General features: G+C 39.2%; 1 protein-coding gene across 4 annotated transcripts in view; it reads left to right on the plus strand.

The window, feature by feature from the left end:
* The first annotated feature begins 296 nt into the window (after positions 1-296).
* The window catches only part of KIF18B (kinesin family member 18B), a 34,965-nt gene continuing 18,775 nt past the window's right edge, over positions 297-16,486 (plus strand). Inside the window, exons 1-4 of one of the 4 annotated variants that reach the window (XM_061589917.1) lie at positions 297-637; positions 3,458-3,794; positions 4,925-5,082; positions 7,103-7,207. In XM_061589917.1, the coding sequence (XP_061445901.1) occupies positions 3,470-3,794; positions 4,925-5,082; positions 7,103-7,207 (588 nt within the window). In that variant the 5' untranslated portion in view covers positions 297-637; positions 3,458-3,469. Of the gene's footprint in view, positions 638-731; positions 1,183-2,570; positions 2,847-3,457; positions 3,795-4,924; positions 5,083-7,102; positions 7,208-16,486 lie in introns of those variants that run through there. The other 3 variants (XM_061589918.1, XM_061589919.1, XM_061589916.1) reach the window with 3 other exon arrangements.

Consider the following 16,486-nt stretch of genomic DNA (forward strand, 5'->3'; position numbering starts at 1 on the left):
TCCAATTTTCACATCCATAAAGAGATCGGGAATACCATGGTCTGAATGATCCTGACTTTAGTGTTAAGTGATACATCTTTGGATTTGAGGACCTTTTTTCTAGTTGTTCTCTTGTTCCAGGATGGTTAAACCGTGCTTTTAAACGTTTTCAATCAAAGTGATTGCAGCCATTCTCCGTCAGTTTTAACAGTGGCTGACTTGCGTATATGCACCCTATTGAAACACACACACCCCTCAGGTTGCAGCAAAGATGTTTTAATTATTCCCTCCCATTTCAAATCCAGCACTCAACTGCACTCAGAAGTCTTGTGCTCCATTGCAGGCAGTCCCGTTGTACTTTGCTCTTCGGAAAGCCTACCGAGAACTTAACATTCCACTAGAACTCGAAGCCGAGCGATATTTGGTAAACCTAATCTGCACAAACTGCCGACCTTTCTCACAGAAAACTCCCTTTTCCTAAGAACTACTGCTCCCAGCATGCATGGCAAGACTCTTCTGCCTGAGGAACAGAATGAGCAATTAGAAACCTGAAGGGGCACGTGGTAAACCAGGCGACCAATAGGAAGCGGGTGTGTGGGCGTTGCCAGGAGATTTGAACTGAAGAGTGGAAGACGACAGAATTGCGTGCAGGAGTACGGTAAGGGGGGGGTAGGGGGAGAAAGATTATAAAAGATAATCTAGAAATCTCTTCCTTTATAAGGGTAGCAACTGACCAGACGGAGTGATATAATCTTGTAAGAAGGTGTTGAGAGGAGGTTTGCAGCTGACCGGAAAAAGACCTTTCCTACTCCGGCCTCTTCAATAGTACCTATGTGCAGAAATCAGCTAGTTATGTTTTTCACAGCATGGAGATCTGTTAATATCTGCAGATCATTCTGCTGTCAATGGACCTTGATGCTGTGAAAAACTTCATTGGGTAACTTTGGTACTTAAAGCTGCTGTTTAGATGTACAGGAGCATGGGCTACTTAAAGACTTATCTTCTGTAATGGGAGGGATTAGGGCACTGCATGGAGACCTCCAGATCAGATGTTATCGGTGAGACTGAGAGGCAGCAGCTTCTTTAAGGCTATCCGCAAGGGAGCGCCATGACTTGATTGGAAAAAACGAGCTGGTTCCTGCATCTTGGAAGGAGGACTGGGAGAGTGGGGAGATCCGCTTCCATAAGAGTGGCTTTGTTAGGGTAACATCTCTTCATCCTCACACAAGTTTGAGATCTTTTAGGGCAGGAATGGGAAACCTGTGATCCTTTGTTGCTGGACTCCAGCTTCCATCAGCATCAGCCAGCATGGCTACACCATACATTTAAAGCACATGGCTTCCCCCAAAGAATCCTGGGAACTGTAGTTTGTTGTGGGTGCCGGGAATGTTAGTTCTGTGTGAGGGTAAGCTACAGTTCCCAGGATTCTTTAGGGGAAGTCTGTGGTTTAAATGTGCTTTATGCTGTGGATGTGAATAGTCCAGTGGTTCTTAACCTTTTCCACTGCCAGCACCCCTTGGATTTCCAAAATATGCTCTCGCACCCCCTGAAAAAATACAGTTCATTTTTTATTTTATTTTAATGTGTTTTTTAGCCTAACTTAGCTAAGATAAATGAGTTTTCCCAAATCTTTGGTTGGGCCTTGCACCCCTAGAAAAAGTGTCTCACACTCCTGAGGGGGTGTGCACCCCAGGTTAAGAACCACTGGAATAGTCCAGTAAGATCTGGAGAGCCACAGGCTCCCTGTTGCTGTTTTAGAGGAAGCTATCACAGTTCCAGGGTGCTTTGAATTTGTACTGTAGATGAGCTCTCTGTCACTGAGATGCCTGATGGACTTCCTGTCACTGAGATACCTGAAAAAAAAGTAACTTTTCTACTGGGTGATTTATGCAGACATAGCTCCTGATACATATGTCTGTTGGGACAAGTTCACCTCCTGAAAGCACATCTGAAAAGTTAGAAATAGTTTGGGTTGTTTATTTACTAACAGCACAAATCCAGACAATGTCTGCTTAGAAGTAAATCCTATTGAATTCAATGGTGCATACTCAAGGTAAGCAGGATTAGGACTGCAGCCTTATAGAATATGTATCCTGCCCTTTGTCACACAGCGATGTTGGCACTGGTCACAACAGCTTAAAATATAATAACCAATAAGAACAAGAATCAAATACAGTTTAAAAACACGATCTTTATCCCTCTGTTAAATATTACAGGCTATGTGAGTAACATTTAGTGGTAGAAAAGCAGAGTGTAAAGAATGTTTGGTGGATAGATTTTCAAAGTAGTGATGCAAAGTATTAATCCATGAGACTTTATAGTTTTTGTTTTTAGCTATCTCTTGGAAAGGAATTCCAAAATGTTGAACTCCCCATTCTCAGAATTGCTAAATTCTGACTTTGCACAGAATTTTCTTTCCGCCACTTATTTGCTAACTGAACATTTACAATTTCCCTCAATTTTAGGATGTTTCTGAACTACTCCTGATCTGCCCTTAAGACAAAAGTTGGGCCCTTTGGAAACAATTCTGTGTACATGGTCTGAATTTTGAAGTGAAAGTGAAGAGGCTGCCTTACTACAAAGCCATCAGAAGTGATTGCTCTTTTCAGAGAGGACAGCTGTTATTAACACCCACATTTATAATCTTGCAACAAATGAATGCATTGATTAGCCAGTACAATCCATCAATGAATGCCTTTGGCCCTTAATCCCTTGTGGCTGAACAGAGCTGTAAATTTGTTGCCTTAGCAGCATTAAACTAAGACAAATTTATTGTCCTGTGTTCAGTCCTGGGCTCTGAACTTCAGGAAGGTTGTTGACACATTGGAAAGGACTCCAAGGAGACTTACATGGCTGGTTGATACATGGTTAGTTATTTCCTATTTCCCTGCTTCCAGTGAATTTGTGCTTGTGTCCGAATGAATAGATGGCATATGAAATTACGATTTGGTTGTCTCACGGCCATCACTTTATGCTGATTTATGTTGACTTATGCTGACTTACACATGCTTGTCAGTTGCCCAGTATCCAGGCCCACATCCGCACGATACATTTAAAACATGATGATACTGCTTTAAACAATCATGGCTTCCCCAAAGAATCCTGGGAACTCTCATTTGTGAAGGGTTCTGAGAGTTATTAACAGAGACCCCTATTCCCCTCACAGAGCTACACTTTCCAGAGTGGTTTAATAACCAATCCCTCTTCCCAGAGAACTCTGGGAATTGTAGCTCTATGACAGGAATAGGAGTCTCCAAACAACTCTCAGCATCCTTTATAAACTACAGTTCCCAGGATTCTTTGGGGGAAGTATGACTTAAAGTGGTATCATTGTGCTTGAAATGTACTGTGCAGGTGTGGCTGAATTTGGAGAGGTCCTGAATTTGGACAGCTCTTCAGCATCTGCTTAGGATCAATGGGGATGGCAAGAATCTAGTATTGTGCATATTGACATGCTCCCATCCTCTCTTTGACACAGTGCTCTGACACGATGGTGCCCGGCCCACCTACAGAAGAGGGCAGTGTGACAGTAGTGGTGCGGCTGCGGCCACAGACCCCGCGTGAGCAGGAAGGGAACCGCCAAAGCGTGGTGCAGGTGGTTGGCAACTGTATGCTGGTGTTTGATCCTGAGGAGCCCAGCCTGCCAGGGGTCCTTGGGGGTGTTCAATCCAATGACCTTACCTCAAGAAGGAAGGGCAAGAACCTGCCATTTGCTTTTGACCGGGTGTTCAGGGAGAATGCTACTCAAGCAGAGGTTTTTGAGAATACAACCAAAGAGATTCTGGATGGCGTGCTGAATGGCTACAACTGTTCTGGTAAGCAGACTAGATGGTAGGTCACCTGGCTTTGCAATATGGACAAGCAATCACCAAGCAATGCTGTTGCCTGACATCTTAGAGTTAAGAAAAAGTCTAGAGAGAGACACTACTTGGCACTCTGAGGCTAAATTAAAACCAACCATTGGCTATGATTCTCTGTGGACCAGGTAGGAGCACTGCTCTACCTCCACCTATGTATGGTTCATGCCAAGACTGACCTCAGTATATAGCATGGCACCTGCCTTCGGTTAGGTGGCAATATCAGGATTGTGTTGGACCAGGACCTCCCATCTGATATTTAGTAGCAGACGTATGTATGGAAGGCATATGTATATGCAAGCTGCCTCTGGTTTCCTGCAGGAGAGGCTGGCCACAGACACACTGGTGCTTTATTATAGCTACTTTCCTGGAGGATCCTAAGGTTATGTGTACTTGCTATACAATTCTATGCATGCTTACTCAGAAGTAGGTGACACTTTTTATTTCAACAGAGGCTTCCTTTGAAATAAAAACAGCTTCAGAGAGGCTATTGTTTGCACCATAGCAGGGAGAGAAAATATTAAACTTCCCTCCCCTGGTTATCAGGCTTCCCTGTGGTTATTTACATAGCAAACACCATGCATTCACATTAATTGCATTTACATACAAATGCAAACCAAGGGAACCCTGGCTTAGTAGGACCCTGAAAGATGACTTGAAGCAGGTGTGGGAAAGTTTTGGCTGTTGCTGAACTACAGTTCCTATCATCCCTGGCTATTGGCCATGCTTGCAGGGGCTGATAGGAGCTGGAGTCCAACCACAGCTGGAAGGCCAAAGGTTCCCCATACCTTACTTGAAGAGTAGGCTCTTAGGGGGAGAGGTGCTCCTTAGCAGAGCTTGGAAAAGTTACTTTTGTGAACTACAACTCCCATCAGCCCAATCCAGTGGCCATGCTGGCTGGGGCTGATGGGAGTTGTAGTTCAAAAAAAGTAACTTTTCCAAGCTCTGCTCCTTAGGTACATCAGCCCCAGGTTGTGAATGGGTTTTAAGCATCTCTTAATACTGGGGCATCTTTGGGTGGTTCAAGGCTCCTTTGATTGCTAGCATTTGGGGACTGTCTCAGTAGCCGTGCCTTCCTTTTCTTCCAGTGTTTGCCTATGGGGCAACAGGTGCTGGGAAAACATACACCATGCTGGGATCGGAGAAGGAACCGGGCATCATGTACTTCACCATGGAAGAGCTTTACAGACAAATAGAGGCCAGGAGGGAGGAGAAGCACTGTGAGGTGCTCATCTCGTATCAGGAGGTACCATCTCGGCTCATTTTGTATAACTTCTTTCTGTCCTGGGGTGAAGAGTGATGTAATGTTCATAAAGTGGGCATAGCAGGTTCTTCACCTGCAGCAGGAACCCAGTTTTTCAGTTTGCCTTCCTTGCATACAGATATTCAAGACTGGATTTGCTCTCAGTCTTCTTTCCTTTTTGTTTCAGATGGACTACATGTCTTCTAATGTTTTTAAGTGGCTTATGCATGTTTATATATGTACATATGTTTATCCTTGGGAATGTAGGAAGCTGCCTTATGCTGACTCAGACCATCCAGCTCACTATTATCGAAACTGAATGGCGGTGGCTCTGTAGGATTTCAAACAAGAGTCTTTTCTCAGCCCTATCTGAAGATGTTGGGGACTGAACCTGTGGCTGCCTTCGTACAAAGCAGATGCTCTGCCACTGTGTTCCTTCCCTTACCCTGCCCCCCTTTAATAAACACTTTAAAATTGGTGTACAACTGCTGCATGGATTGCGGGCAGGGAAAGAAAAGTTAGCAGTATTATCATAGGCACTAGCCAATAGATGCTTACTAGAAGCTTGCAAAACCAGTTTGCTTGTTTTCAGAGCTCACTCCAATACAGAAAAAATGTATAGATGTTATCAGGGCACTGAAAAGCAAGTTTCATATCACCTCAGCTACAATTAAAATGTTGTGTGTTTTTTCGTCTTAGAAGGGGCATTTCCTCTTATGTGTGAGAGAAGAGGAAATACCTTTTTGAAGATGGTGCCTGCCGTCTGTAGTTTCTATCAGGGCTTGTATTAAAAATTATGTATCTATATTTAAAAATTGCTGCCTGGTTAATTGGAGACACTTTTTTAGTTGATTAAAAGCCTCTGATTGATCTAACTCAATTAATTAATCATTGCAGCCCTACTTGCTTCAGTTCTAGGGCTCTTCTGTATAGCATACTAACTGCAGCTCAGACTTAAAATATGTAGCTTATTTTGGCACTGGTTGCATCTACTGTGCCCTCCAGTTCAAAGTGAGACCCTGCTCTTTAAGAGTAGCATGCTATGCCTATAACCATGAAAGTCATGACCAGGGTTTGCCGTGGTGATTTTATACAGCTCCGTTCCATGGGTAGATGTTCTGCGTGTCTGCAATCTGCTGTGATTGTCCTTCCTTAAAATAAAAATAAAATCTGGGAAACAGCCCACTTAAACATTGGATTGTTTGTTTTTGCTTATGTGCAACCTTTCTGCTTCAAAATATTCAAGGCAATCTATACAAAACAACAAACACCAATGAAATAACCATGAAAACACCAAATAGAAAAATACATTAAAATCAAAAATATATTTAGCTGCCAGACTAACATAAACAGAATTCCATAACATGGACACCACCACTGTAAAGGCCCTGCCCTGGGTTTGTATCATAAGTAGGAATGCATACAAATTGGATTGTTCTGGGAAAGTGACACTTATTTTCTCAGCAGAGATCTGCATAAACATTTTAGCTCCCTCACTGCCCACATTGGGTCACTAGATGCCTCTGAAACTGATTGCCTGGAGTTTGGTTTTTCTCAATTTAAAAAACATGGCTAGCTGCTTGCCGCCTGCAAGAACAGGTTGTGACTCTCTTGCTGTTAGAAGGGGAGAGGGTTGTGTTTTTGGCCCCCATTGCAAGCTGGGCTTCCAGGTGTGGTAGACATTGGGACACCTGAGGAGTAGTGCAGAAGGGGCTCACTGGGTGGGGCAGAGCCACTATGCTAGGTTCCCAGCAGGTAAGTCACTGTTGCTCACTGTGATGGACAAAGCAGCAGGAAGGTCAGCGTGGTGCAGACACTCCAGCAGGAGCATCAGATTGGCTCTGCTGGTGTGTTTGCAGTGTGCCCACTTCCCTGCCATGTCACCCCTCCCGGCAAGCAACAGCAACCCGCCTGCTGGGAAACTAGCATAACGGCTCTGACCCACCCAGCAAGCTGCTTCTGGAGTGGTGACCCGGGAGGCAGACTCAAATGTCCTGTGCTGAAGCTTGACTCTTTTTTCCAGGTATACAACGAGCAGATCCATGACCTGTTGGAACCAAAGGGTCCCCTGGCCATCCGGGAGGACCCAGAGAAAGGGGTCGTGGTGCAAGGTCTTTCCTATCACCAGGTGGGTATGATGATTGCCTTGCAGGGAATACAGTACTGGCTGGTGTCAAGGCTGCCTAATAGAGCAAGCCTAACCATGCCAACTCAGAAGCAAGTCCTGCTGAATCCAAGGAAGCAGGAGTAGGATTGCAGCCTTACAATTTCTGCAGTCTGTTTTATTTTTGGCAAACCACCCTTCATCCAGTAGATTCCGTGGCAGTGGACAACATAAAATGCTAATATATACAAAGACCCTGAGAGATTTCCAGAATGAATGGCCATCCCAAGCCCATGGGAGAGCGGAGTTCCTATTACTTCATGCTTATATAGCCCCAGTCCTATATAATGGCAGCTATGTGGTCTTTGCGCAAAGGGTGTTGGTGTTCAATAGATGGACAAGACTGGAATTGGAAGGAGGGGAGGGTTAGGGAATGACCTCGGTTGGGAAATGGAAATAGACAAGTGGATATAGTAAAGCAGAACACTGCAGTCCTAAACACCCTTTCCTGGGAGTAAGTCCCATTGAGCTCAATGGGAGCGTAGAGTGGGAGCTCCTTGGCCTCTTTAAAAATTTATGCTCAAAAAGGAGAGAAAAAGGAACAACTCAACCCTTCCTCTGCTAAGCCCAAGGAGGGAATGATATCTAGAACTCAAAAAGATAAAGAATTGGGTCTTAAACTTTATTGCAAAGCAACAGGATGGAAAGTAGCTTTGAGGCCTACAGCAAAGAGAATGCCCTCGGAGGAAACAAATATGGTGCTTGTATCAAACAAGATCTCTGCAAGCACGCAAACAGAGGGAGAGACAGAGACCACAAATGCAGTAGCTGAAATAGGGGAGAAATTGCTTGTCAGGTCTGTTTCTTTAAACAGGAATTAATGACTAGCTGGATGGAAATACTCGAAAACAAGCAGGGAGAGAAGTGAACCAGGTACGGTAGAAAACAAAATGACAGCAATTGGGGGGAAAATGGCAGAGCAGGACGACAAAGTTGAGACACTTTAACAAGCACAACTAGAAGCAAGACTCAAGCTTGAAGACCTGGAGAACAGAAACAGATGCCTCAACCCGAGTTTTTGTTATCTGGAAGGTGGAAAAAGGAGGCATCATGAGGTTCTTGGTAAACAGTAACCCTGTTCCTAGACTTCAAACTGAAGGAAGATTTAGAAAGAGCACATAGAGGGGTCCTAGAAGGAAAGAAGGATCAAGAGACATAATAGCTTGTTTTTCTTTTCTTTTTTTTTAATAATTTTTATTCAAATTTTTCAAAAGACAAACAAAACAAAGTCAAAAAACATAACAATACAACAACAAAAAATAAAAATAAAATAGTTGACTTCCGATTTGTCGCAGATCAGCTATAAGTATATAATATACATCAAACCTGTCCCTTAATGTATACATACAGGATCACTTTTCTCCATAGGCTGTCTTAGTTAATCGTCAAATCCCAATATCATCATTTTATTTTGATCTTTCAACAAAAAGTCTGAGAGGCTTCCATTCCTTAAGAAATGTATCTGTCGATTTTTCTCTAAGTAGACATGTCAATTTATCCATTTCTACTAAGTCCATTAATTTCAATAGCCATTCTTCCGTTGTTGGTGTTGATTCCATTTTCCACTTTTGTGCATATAATAATCTTGCTGCCGTAATCATATATAATATTATTCTTCCATATTTCTTTTCTATTTGTTTATCCATAAAACCCAATAAAAAAAAATCTGGTTTTGACTGAATATTTCTCTTTAGAATTTTTTGCATCTTCCTACCTATCTGTGCCCAAAATAATTTTGCCTTTTTACACAGCCACCACATATGATAAAATGATCCTTCTTGTTGTTTACATTTCCAACAAACATTAGAAACATTACTATACATTTTTGACAACTTTTCTGGAGTCATGTACCAACGGTACATCATTTTATAGAAATTTTCTTTAAGATTATAGCATAGTGTAAATCTCAAGCCTTTTTTCCACATATTTTCCCATTGATCCATTTGTATGTTATAACCAAATTTTTTTGCCCACTTTACCATACACTCTTTTACTTGTTCTTCCTCCATATCCATTTTCAGTAAGAGTTTATACATTTTCGCAATTATATTTTCATCATTTGTACACAATCCTATTTCAAAATCAGATTTACTTATTTCAAACCCATACATTTTCTTGTCCATTTTATATCTTTCTAACAATTGTAAATAGGCAAACCATTGAAAACTATATCCTTCCTTTGTCAGTTGTTCTCTCTCTTTCATTATATATTCTCCATGTACATTTTCTAATAGTTCTTGATAAGTTAACCATTTCTCTTTTCCAGCCATTTCTCTTCTGTAAAACGCTTCTTGACTTGAGACACATAATGGTATTTTCGAATAAAACCTTGATTTATATCTATTCCATATTTTCAACAGAGGACGTCTTATAAAATGATTGTTAAAGTCTACATTTACTTTTACTTTGTCATACCATAGATATCCATGCCATCCCCACTTCAAATTAGGGCCCTCCAAATCCAATAGTCTTTTATTCCTCAATAAGATCCATTCCTTTATCCAGACTAGACAGCAGGCAGCAAAATAAAGTCTCAGATTTGGTAATCCCAGTCCTCCTCTTTCTTTGGCATCTTGTAGTAGTTTAAATTTAACTCTTGGTTTTTTTCCTTGCCATACAAATTTAGAGATATCTCTTTGCCATTGTTTAAAAGGTAAATCAGAGGATATTACAGGTATTTGAAACAAAAACATCATTCTCGGTAATACATTCATTTTTATCACAGATATTCTACCCATTAATGACAATTGTAGTTTATCCCATTTTAGCAAATCTTTCTTAATCTCTGTCCATAATTTTTCATAATTATTATGAAACAACTTTGAATTTTTATTTGTCATAATGATACCTAAATATTTCAACTTTTTCTCTATTGTAAAATCTGTCTTGTCCATTAACTCTTTCTGTTCCCTTAAAGTTAAATTTTTCACCAACATCTTTGTTTTTTGATTGTTGATCTTAAATCCTGCTAACGGTCCAAATTCTTTTAATTTGTCCATCAATACATTAATTCCTTCCAAAGGGTTTTCTAGTACAATTATCAAATCATCAGCAAATGCTCTCAATTTATATTCTTCTTTTTTATCTTTAATCCCGAAATCCTTTTATCTTGCCTTATATCTCTAAGCAGCACTTCTAAGACCAGAATAAATAAAAGGGGAGATAATGGACATCCCTGTCTTGTACCCTTTTGTATTTCACATGAATCCGTTAAATCTCCATTAACAATTATCTGAGCCTTCTGAGATGTATAAATCAATCTAATCCATTTTATAAAATTGTCTCCAAAATCCATTTGCTCCAAAACCTGAAACATAAATTTCCAATTCAAATTATCAAATGCTTTTTCAGCATCTAAAAAAATCAAAGCTGCTTGTTTATCATTTCGTTGTTCTAAATATTCCAACACATTCAAGACATTCCTGACGTTGTCATGTAATTGTCTTTTAGGTAAAAACCCTGATTGATCTTCCTGGATAAATTGTTGCAATATTATTTTCAATCTTTCTGCCAAGATCATTGTAAAAATGTTATAGTCATTATTCAATAGAGATATTGGCCGATAATTTTTTGTTTTAGTTAAATCTTGCTCCTCTTTAGGTATTAATGTTATGTTAGCATTTTTCCAACTATCCGGTATCTTTCCCTCTTGCAGAATAAAATTCATTGTAGACTGTAAAGGTAGCAAGAGTTCTTCCTCCAAACATTTATAATACATTGCAAATAACCCATCTGGTCCTGGCGCCTTTCCTAATTTAATTTTGTTTATAGCTTCAGATATCTCTCTTGACGTAATAGGGCCATTAATAGCTTGTCTCTGAAAGTCTGTAATTTTAGGCAAATTCTGTTTAGATATATACTCTTCTATTTTTTCAGATGGAATTTCCTGACACTTGTACAATGTTGAATAATATTGATGAAAAATCTTTTTGATTTTTACATTATCTGTCAGCGTCTCATCTCCTTCTTGTATCTTTAAAATAATATTTTTTTGACGTTCTTTTCTTAATTTATATGCTAACCATTTCCCTGGTTTATTTGCAAATTCAAAAGTCCTTTGTTTAGCAAAATTTAGTTTCCTTTCAATTTCTCTAACTGTCAGCATTGATACTTGCTTCTGTAACATTTTAATTTGATTTACAATAGAAACTTTAGTTGGATTCTTTTTCAATTCTTCCTCTTTTTGTTTTATTTCTTCCAAAATTAATTGCATTTTCTGTTGTTTCTTTTTTTTTAATTCAGAGTTACATTTAATAAAATATCCCCTCATAAATGCCTTACTTGTATCCCAAACGATATTTTCATTTGTTCCTTTATGTAAATTATGTTCAAAAAACTCTTTCAATTTCTTCTTACATTCTTGTACTACTTTGTCATTCTGTAATAAAGATTCATTTAGTCTCCATCTAAATCCAAGATTTTTTTTTTTAAAGTTAATATCACAGGATTGTGGTCCGAAAAAGTTTTTGGTAGTATATCTATTTTAAAAATATCCTTCGCTAGAATTTTAGACATCCAAATCATATCAATCCTCGAGAATGTTTTATGTCTTTCTGAAAAATAAGTAAATTCCTTTGCGTTATCATTTATATATCTCCAGGTATCCACCAATTCTAAATGTTCCATCAGTTCAAAGCAAATCTTCGGTAATTTATCCTGTGTCTCTTTAATATTTTTTTCAGAAAGTCTATCAATTTTTGGTGAGATTACCCCATTCCAATCACCCATGACATAATCATATGAAAACTCTGACAATTTTTCCATAAGTCCTGTGTAAAACCTTGTTTTATCTTCATTGGGGGCATAAATACCCACTATCAAAATGTTTGTACCCTGTAAAGTAATTTCAACCCCCACAAATCTACCACTATCATCCAGTAATACCAATTTAGGAAGCAATTGTGGGTTAATGTAAAGAACAACTCCATTTTTTTTTTTGGTCCAGCCGAAATAAATTCTTCACCCAAATTTTTACAAATCAAATATTTGGAATCTTTCTTCTTAATATGAGTTTCTTGTAAACAAATTATATCCAATTTTAATTTTTTCAAATAATGAAACACTTTCTTTCTCTTCTGCGCCGTGTTGGCTCCATTTATATTCCAAGTTAGATATTTGTAATCCATCTTTAAGCGTGTATTTTAAAATGTGCCTGATGCTCCTTTTAATCCATCATCTTCCTTCCCCTCCTCTGCATGTTCTTGTTGACTTTGTTTCCCAGGAATTATATCCATATCTTTGAGTTTATCTTCTTCCATGTCTTTTGAAGCTTTTCTCAAGAAGTCCCTTGCTTTTTGAACAGTATTCAATCAATATTTCTGTTGTCTGAATGTAAAAATCACTCCTTCTGGAACATCCCATCTAAATTGAATTTTGCATTGCTTAAGTTTTTCTGTAAAGAAAGCATATTCTTTTCTCTTACGTAAAAGTCTAATAGGAATTTCTTTCATCACCAGTATTTCCTTACCATCAATTTTAAAGGTATTTTTAAAGTGTTGTTGTAATACCATATCTCTGGTCGTCTTCTTTATAAAGTGAACAAGCACATCTCTTGGAATTTTTTTCATTGTTGCATATCTGGAATTAATTCTATAAACTTTGTCTATTTCAAATTTCATCCGATCTTCATTCAAATCCAGAAATTTTACTAAAGCATTAACAATTTTATCTCTGATGTCTTCACCTGTTTCCTCAGGGATTGCACGGAATCTCAAACAATGTTCTTTATTTCTCATTTCAGTCACAGCCATATAGTCCAAGTTTTTTTCTAATTCCAGATTTAATATATCTGTTCTATTCTCCAAGATTTGTACCTTTTCTTTAGTATTTTTTGCATCTTCCTTTATTTGCCCAATTGTCCCTTTAATCTCATCCACTTGTGTTTTAATATAGTCTTTTATATATCTATCAATTCAGTTTTCATTTCCTGTTTTATATCATTAATCCCTTCCATTATTTTTTGAAACATATCTGGGGGTATAGCCCCTTCCTGTGGGTCAATTGAACCTCTTCGCTCCTGGGCCTTAGTTGCTTTTTTAGTTGTCATTCTCGAAAGAAGCCTTTAATTTCTGATATTAACCACTGTTCCAAAACCTAGAGGCAGTCTATTTCTTTTTTTTTTCCTCCACCAACAAAAAAGTTAATATTCCAGGCCTGTTATTATAGTCCGGCCAGCACAGCACAGTTCTTATCTACGTCCAGGAATGCAAAACAATTCTGGTTCACAACACCAAGCGATTAGTAACATATACGAACAGCAGATTCGTCCAAAAAGAAATAGTCCAAGGAGAAAAATAGTCCAAAATATATTTCCATCAAATAATAATTACCTCTCATCCGTTTTTAAACTTTAAAACTCCAAATTCAGGCCAGCTTTTTGTCGTAAAAAAAATATATAAGTTGTTTACATTTTCTTTCTTCCTTAATTATATTTAAAAGAGAAAAAGTATGACTCACCCAGATTTCTCAGTTGCTGATTCGTAAACAAATCTCTTTTATTGTAGTAATTTAAGCCAAATGATAAGATTTAGACAGAAGTAGGCTCGCTGGTTAAGGACGTTTTTTTAAGAAGAAAAAAAAACGCTTCGCTTTTTTCCAGTACAGCTTGCTGGAAGTCCTGACTCCATCTTCAGCCGATCGGCATGCCTTCTTATCTCAGGGATTTCCTGATCAATTCCAGCAGCCGACAGCTCAACGAAGTCCTGTGGAAAATCTGATCGGTTCTCCTATACCTTGGAGAACATTTAAGCCAGTCAAAGTTTCCTCTTGGCTGGCTTTTAAACTGAAAAAAGCTTCCTCTGAGGCAGAGGTCTCTCAGAGACAGTCACCAGCTGAGCACTCACTTCCGGGAAGCCCAATAGCTTGTTTTTCTAAATACTCCAAAAAAGAGGAGCTGCTCTATCATCTGAGAGATCTAGGTGAACTAAAGTTTAAATATGCAGTGATATTAGCACTATAGGATTTAGCGCAAGAAACTGCAGAGATGGAGGAAACTGAGGCCATATACACTGGTACTGCAAAAAGCTGGTTTAAAGTACTATTGGGGTTTCCCATTTAAGCTGATTGTCCCATACAAGGGGACTATATATACAGCTACAACAGCAACAGAAGTCACCAAGCTTCTAAAAATCCTATACCTGGACCCGCCAGAAGGACTGGGAACAGGGGAAGAAGTACTTAATGATAGAGTAGAGAGAGCTGGTGAAGAAGACGAATGGGGAGTTGTAAGGAGGAAGAAACCATACAGAGAACAGCAGGACTGACAATGGGGAGAAGCTCCTTTCTGCAACAATAACTCCACTCCACAATGCAACCTCAGATCTGCCTTAACAGGAAGCGTTAAGGAAGAATTAGCAACACAGAAGTTCACGTCGCCAAGCATGTAATTAGTAAACTGAAACTATGAAGTTCCGAGTATTAATAGGAAAGCACAAAAAAGGGGGGCAGGAAAAGGAAGGGAAGGCCTTGAGTTTCATAAATAACTTTATAGACAGAGGCTGGGAGGATCTCCTGTTTTGCGTGGCTGATCTATGCTTTAATAGATCAGATCGCCCATTTTTAGTTGTAATTCTTCACTTTCTGAAAATTTAGTTAAGTTAATAAGTAGTGTCCTAGAGTAAATAATATTTTATTTCCTTGTTAAGGAATTAAATAGGCGGTTCAACATAGTGACTTAACCACAAGTATAGCCACACCTCCAGTGAAATTTTAGGTAATGGGTATACTTTTTGTTGGATTTGTAAATAGGGGAATTGGGGAAAGAAATCAGGGAGGGAAAAGGGGAGGAGTGGGAGGGGGGAAGAAAAGAACAGTAAGGAGTATAGAGTTTGAAAGGAATAATAGAACAGGAGAAAGAATGGAACAAACAAACATCAATAATCTGTTGAGAGTGACATCATTGAATGTAAAAGGACTGGGAACCTCGATTAACTGGGGACCTGCACTAGGCTCCAGAAAATGATAAGGGATATACAACCAAAAGTATTAATGTTACAGGAGACTCACAAAGCTAAATTAACAGATGGGTTTCTAAACAATAAACAATGGAAGCATAAATTCTTGGCTAAAGGATCTAGTCATGCTCATTTATGAATCACTGGACTTTGTGCCCAGTAGAAAAGTTATAGATGTGAAGGGGAAGTATGTTTTTGTAGAAGGAATATTAGACTCTCAAATCACCATTACATTGGTCTCATTTTACGTCCCCAACAAAAAACAACTTGAATTTTTCCAAAATTTGCTGGGGAAACTGAATAAATTTACACAAGCACCTGTCATTCTGGAAGAGACACCAATTTGAATATGCAAGGGTTTGACCCCAACAAAAAAATGGATAGTGTGCGGAGAAAAGAAAGAGGGATAGGAGAAATGGGGGGACAACAACAACAAAAATGGATATGCACGTTTTTTACCCAGCTTCACCAAAAATGGCTTAGCAAAGTGTGGGCAACAATTCATCCTGCAGACCATAGTCATTCTTTCTGCTCGAGGCCTCATGGAACATTTTCCAGATTAGACTCCATCATTGTTTCTGATGCTTTATCAATAAGGATACAAAGAGCTGAAATAGGAATAATTAAAGTAATAGATTAAGCGCCAATAAAAGTAGATCTTGCCAGCTTTATATCCAGATCATACACACCACAATGGAGATTAAATCCCAACCTGCTCTCCTGCCTTCGAAGTCAGATTAAGATACAGGAAGGGTTGGACAATTATTTCAAAGAAAATGAAGCAGAAGAAATTGGGGAGGAGAGCAGGTGGGAGGCTATGAAGGCAGTGATAAGGGGAATATGTATACAAGAGGCAATTGGACCCTTGGATGATAAGGGAGTCAAAGGTGTACTAAAGAACGATAAGGAGATTGCAGAGAAGCTAAATGAATTCTTTGCATCTGTCTTCACAGTGGAAGATATAGGGCAGATCCCTGAACCTGAACTAACATTTGCAGGAAGGGATTCTGAGGAACTGAGACAAATAGTGGTAACGAGAGAGGAAGTTCTAGGCTTAATGGACAATATAAAAACTGACAAATCACCGGGCCCGGATGGCATCCACCCAAGAGTTCTCAAAGAACTCAAATGTGAAATTACTGATCTGCTAACTAAAATATGTAACTTGTCCCTCGGGTCCTCCTCCGTGCCTGAGGACTGGAAAGTGGCAAATGTAACGCCAATATTCAAAAAGGGATCCAGAGGGGATCCTGGAAATTACAGGCCAGTTAGCTTAACTTCTGTCCCTGGA

Source organism: Rhineura floridana, chromosome 11, assembly GCF_030035675.1.
Source record: "Rhineura floridana isolate rRhiFlo1 chromosome 11, rRhiFlo1.hap2, whole genome shotgun sequence".
In the NCBI taxonomy this organism is placed as follows: domain Eukaryota; kingdom Metazoa; phylum Chordata; class Lepidosauria; order Squamata; family Rhineuridae; genus Rhineura; species Rhineura floridana.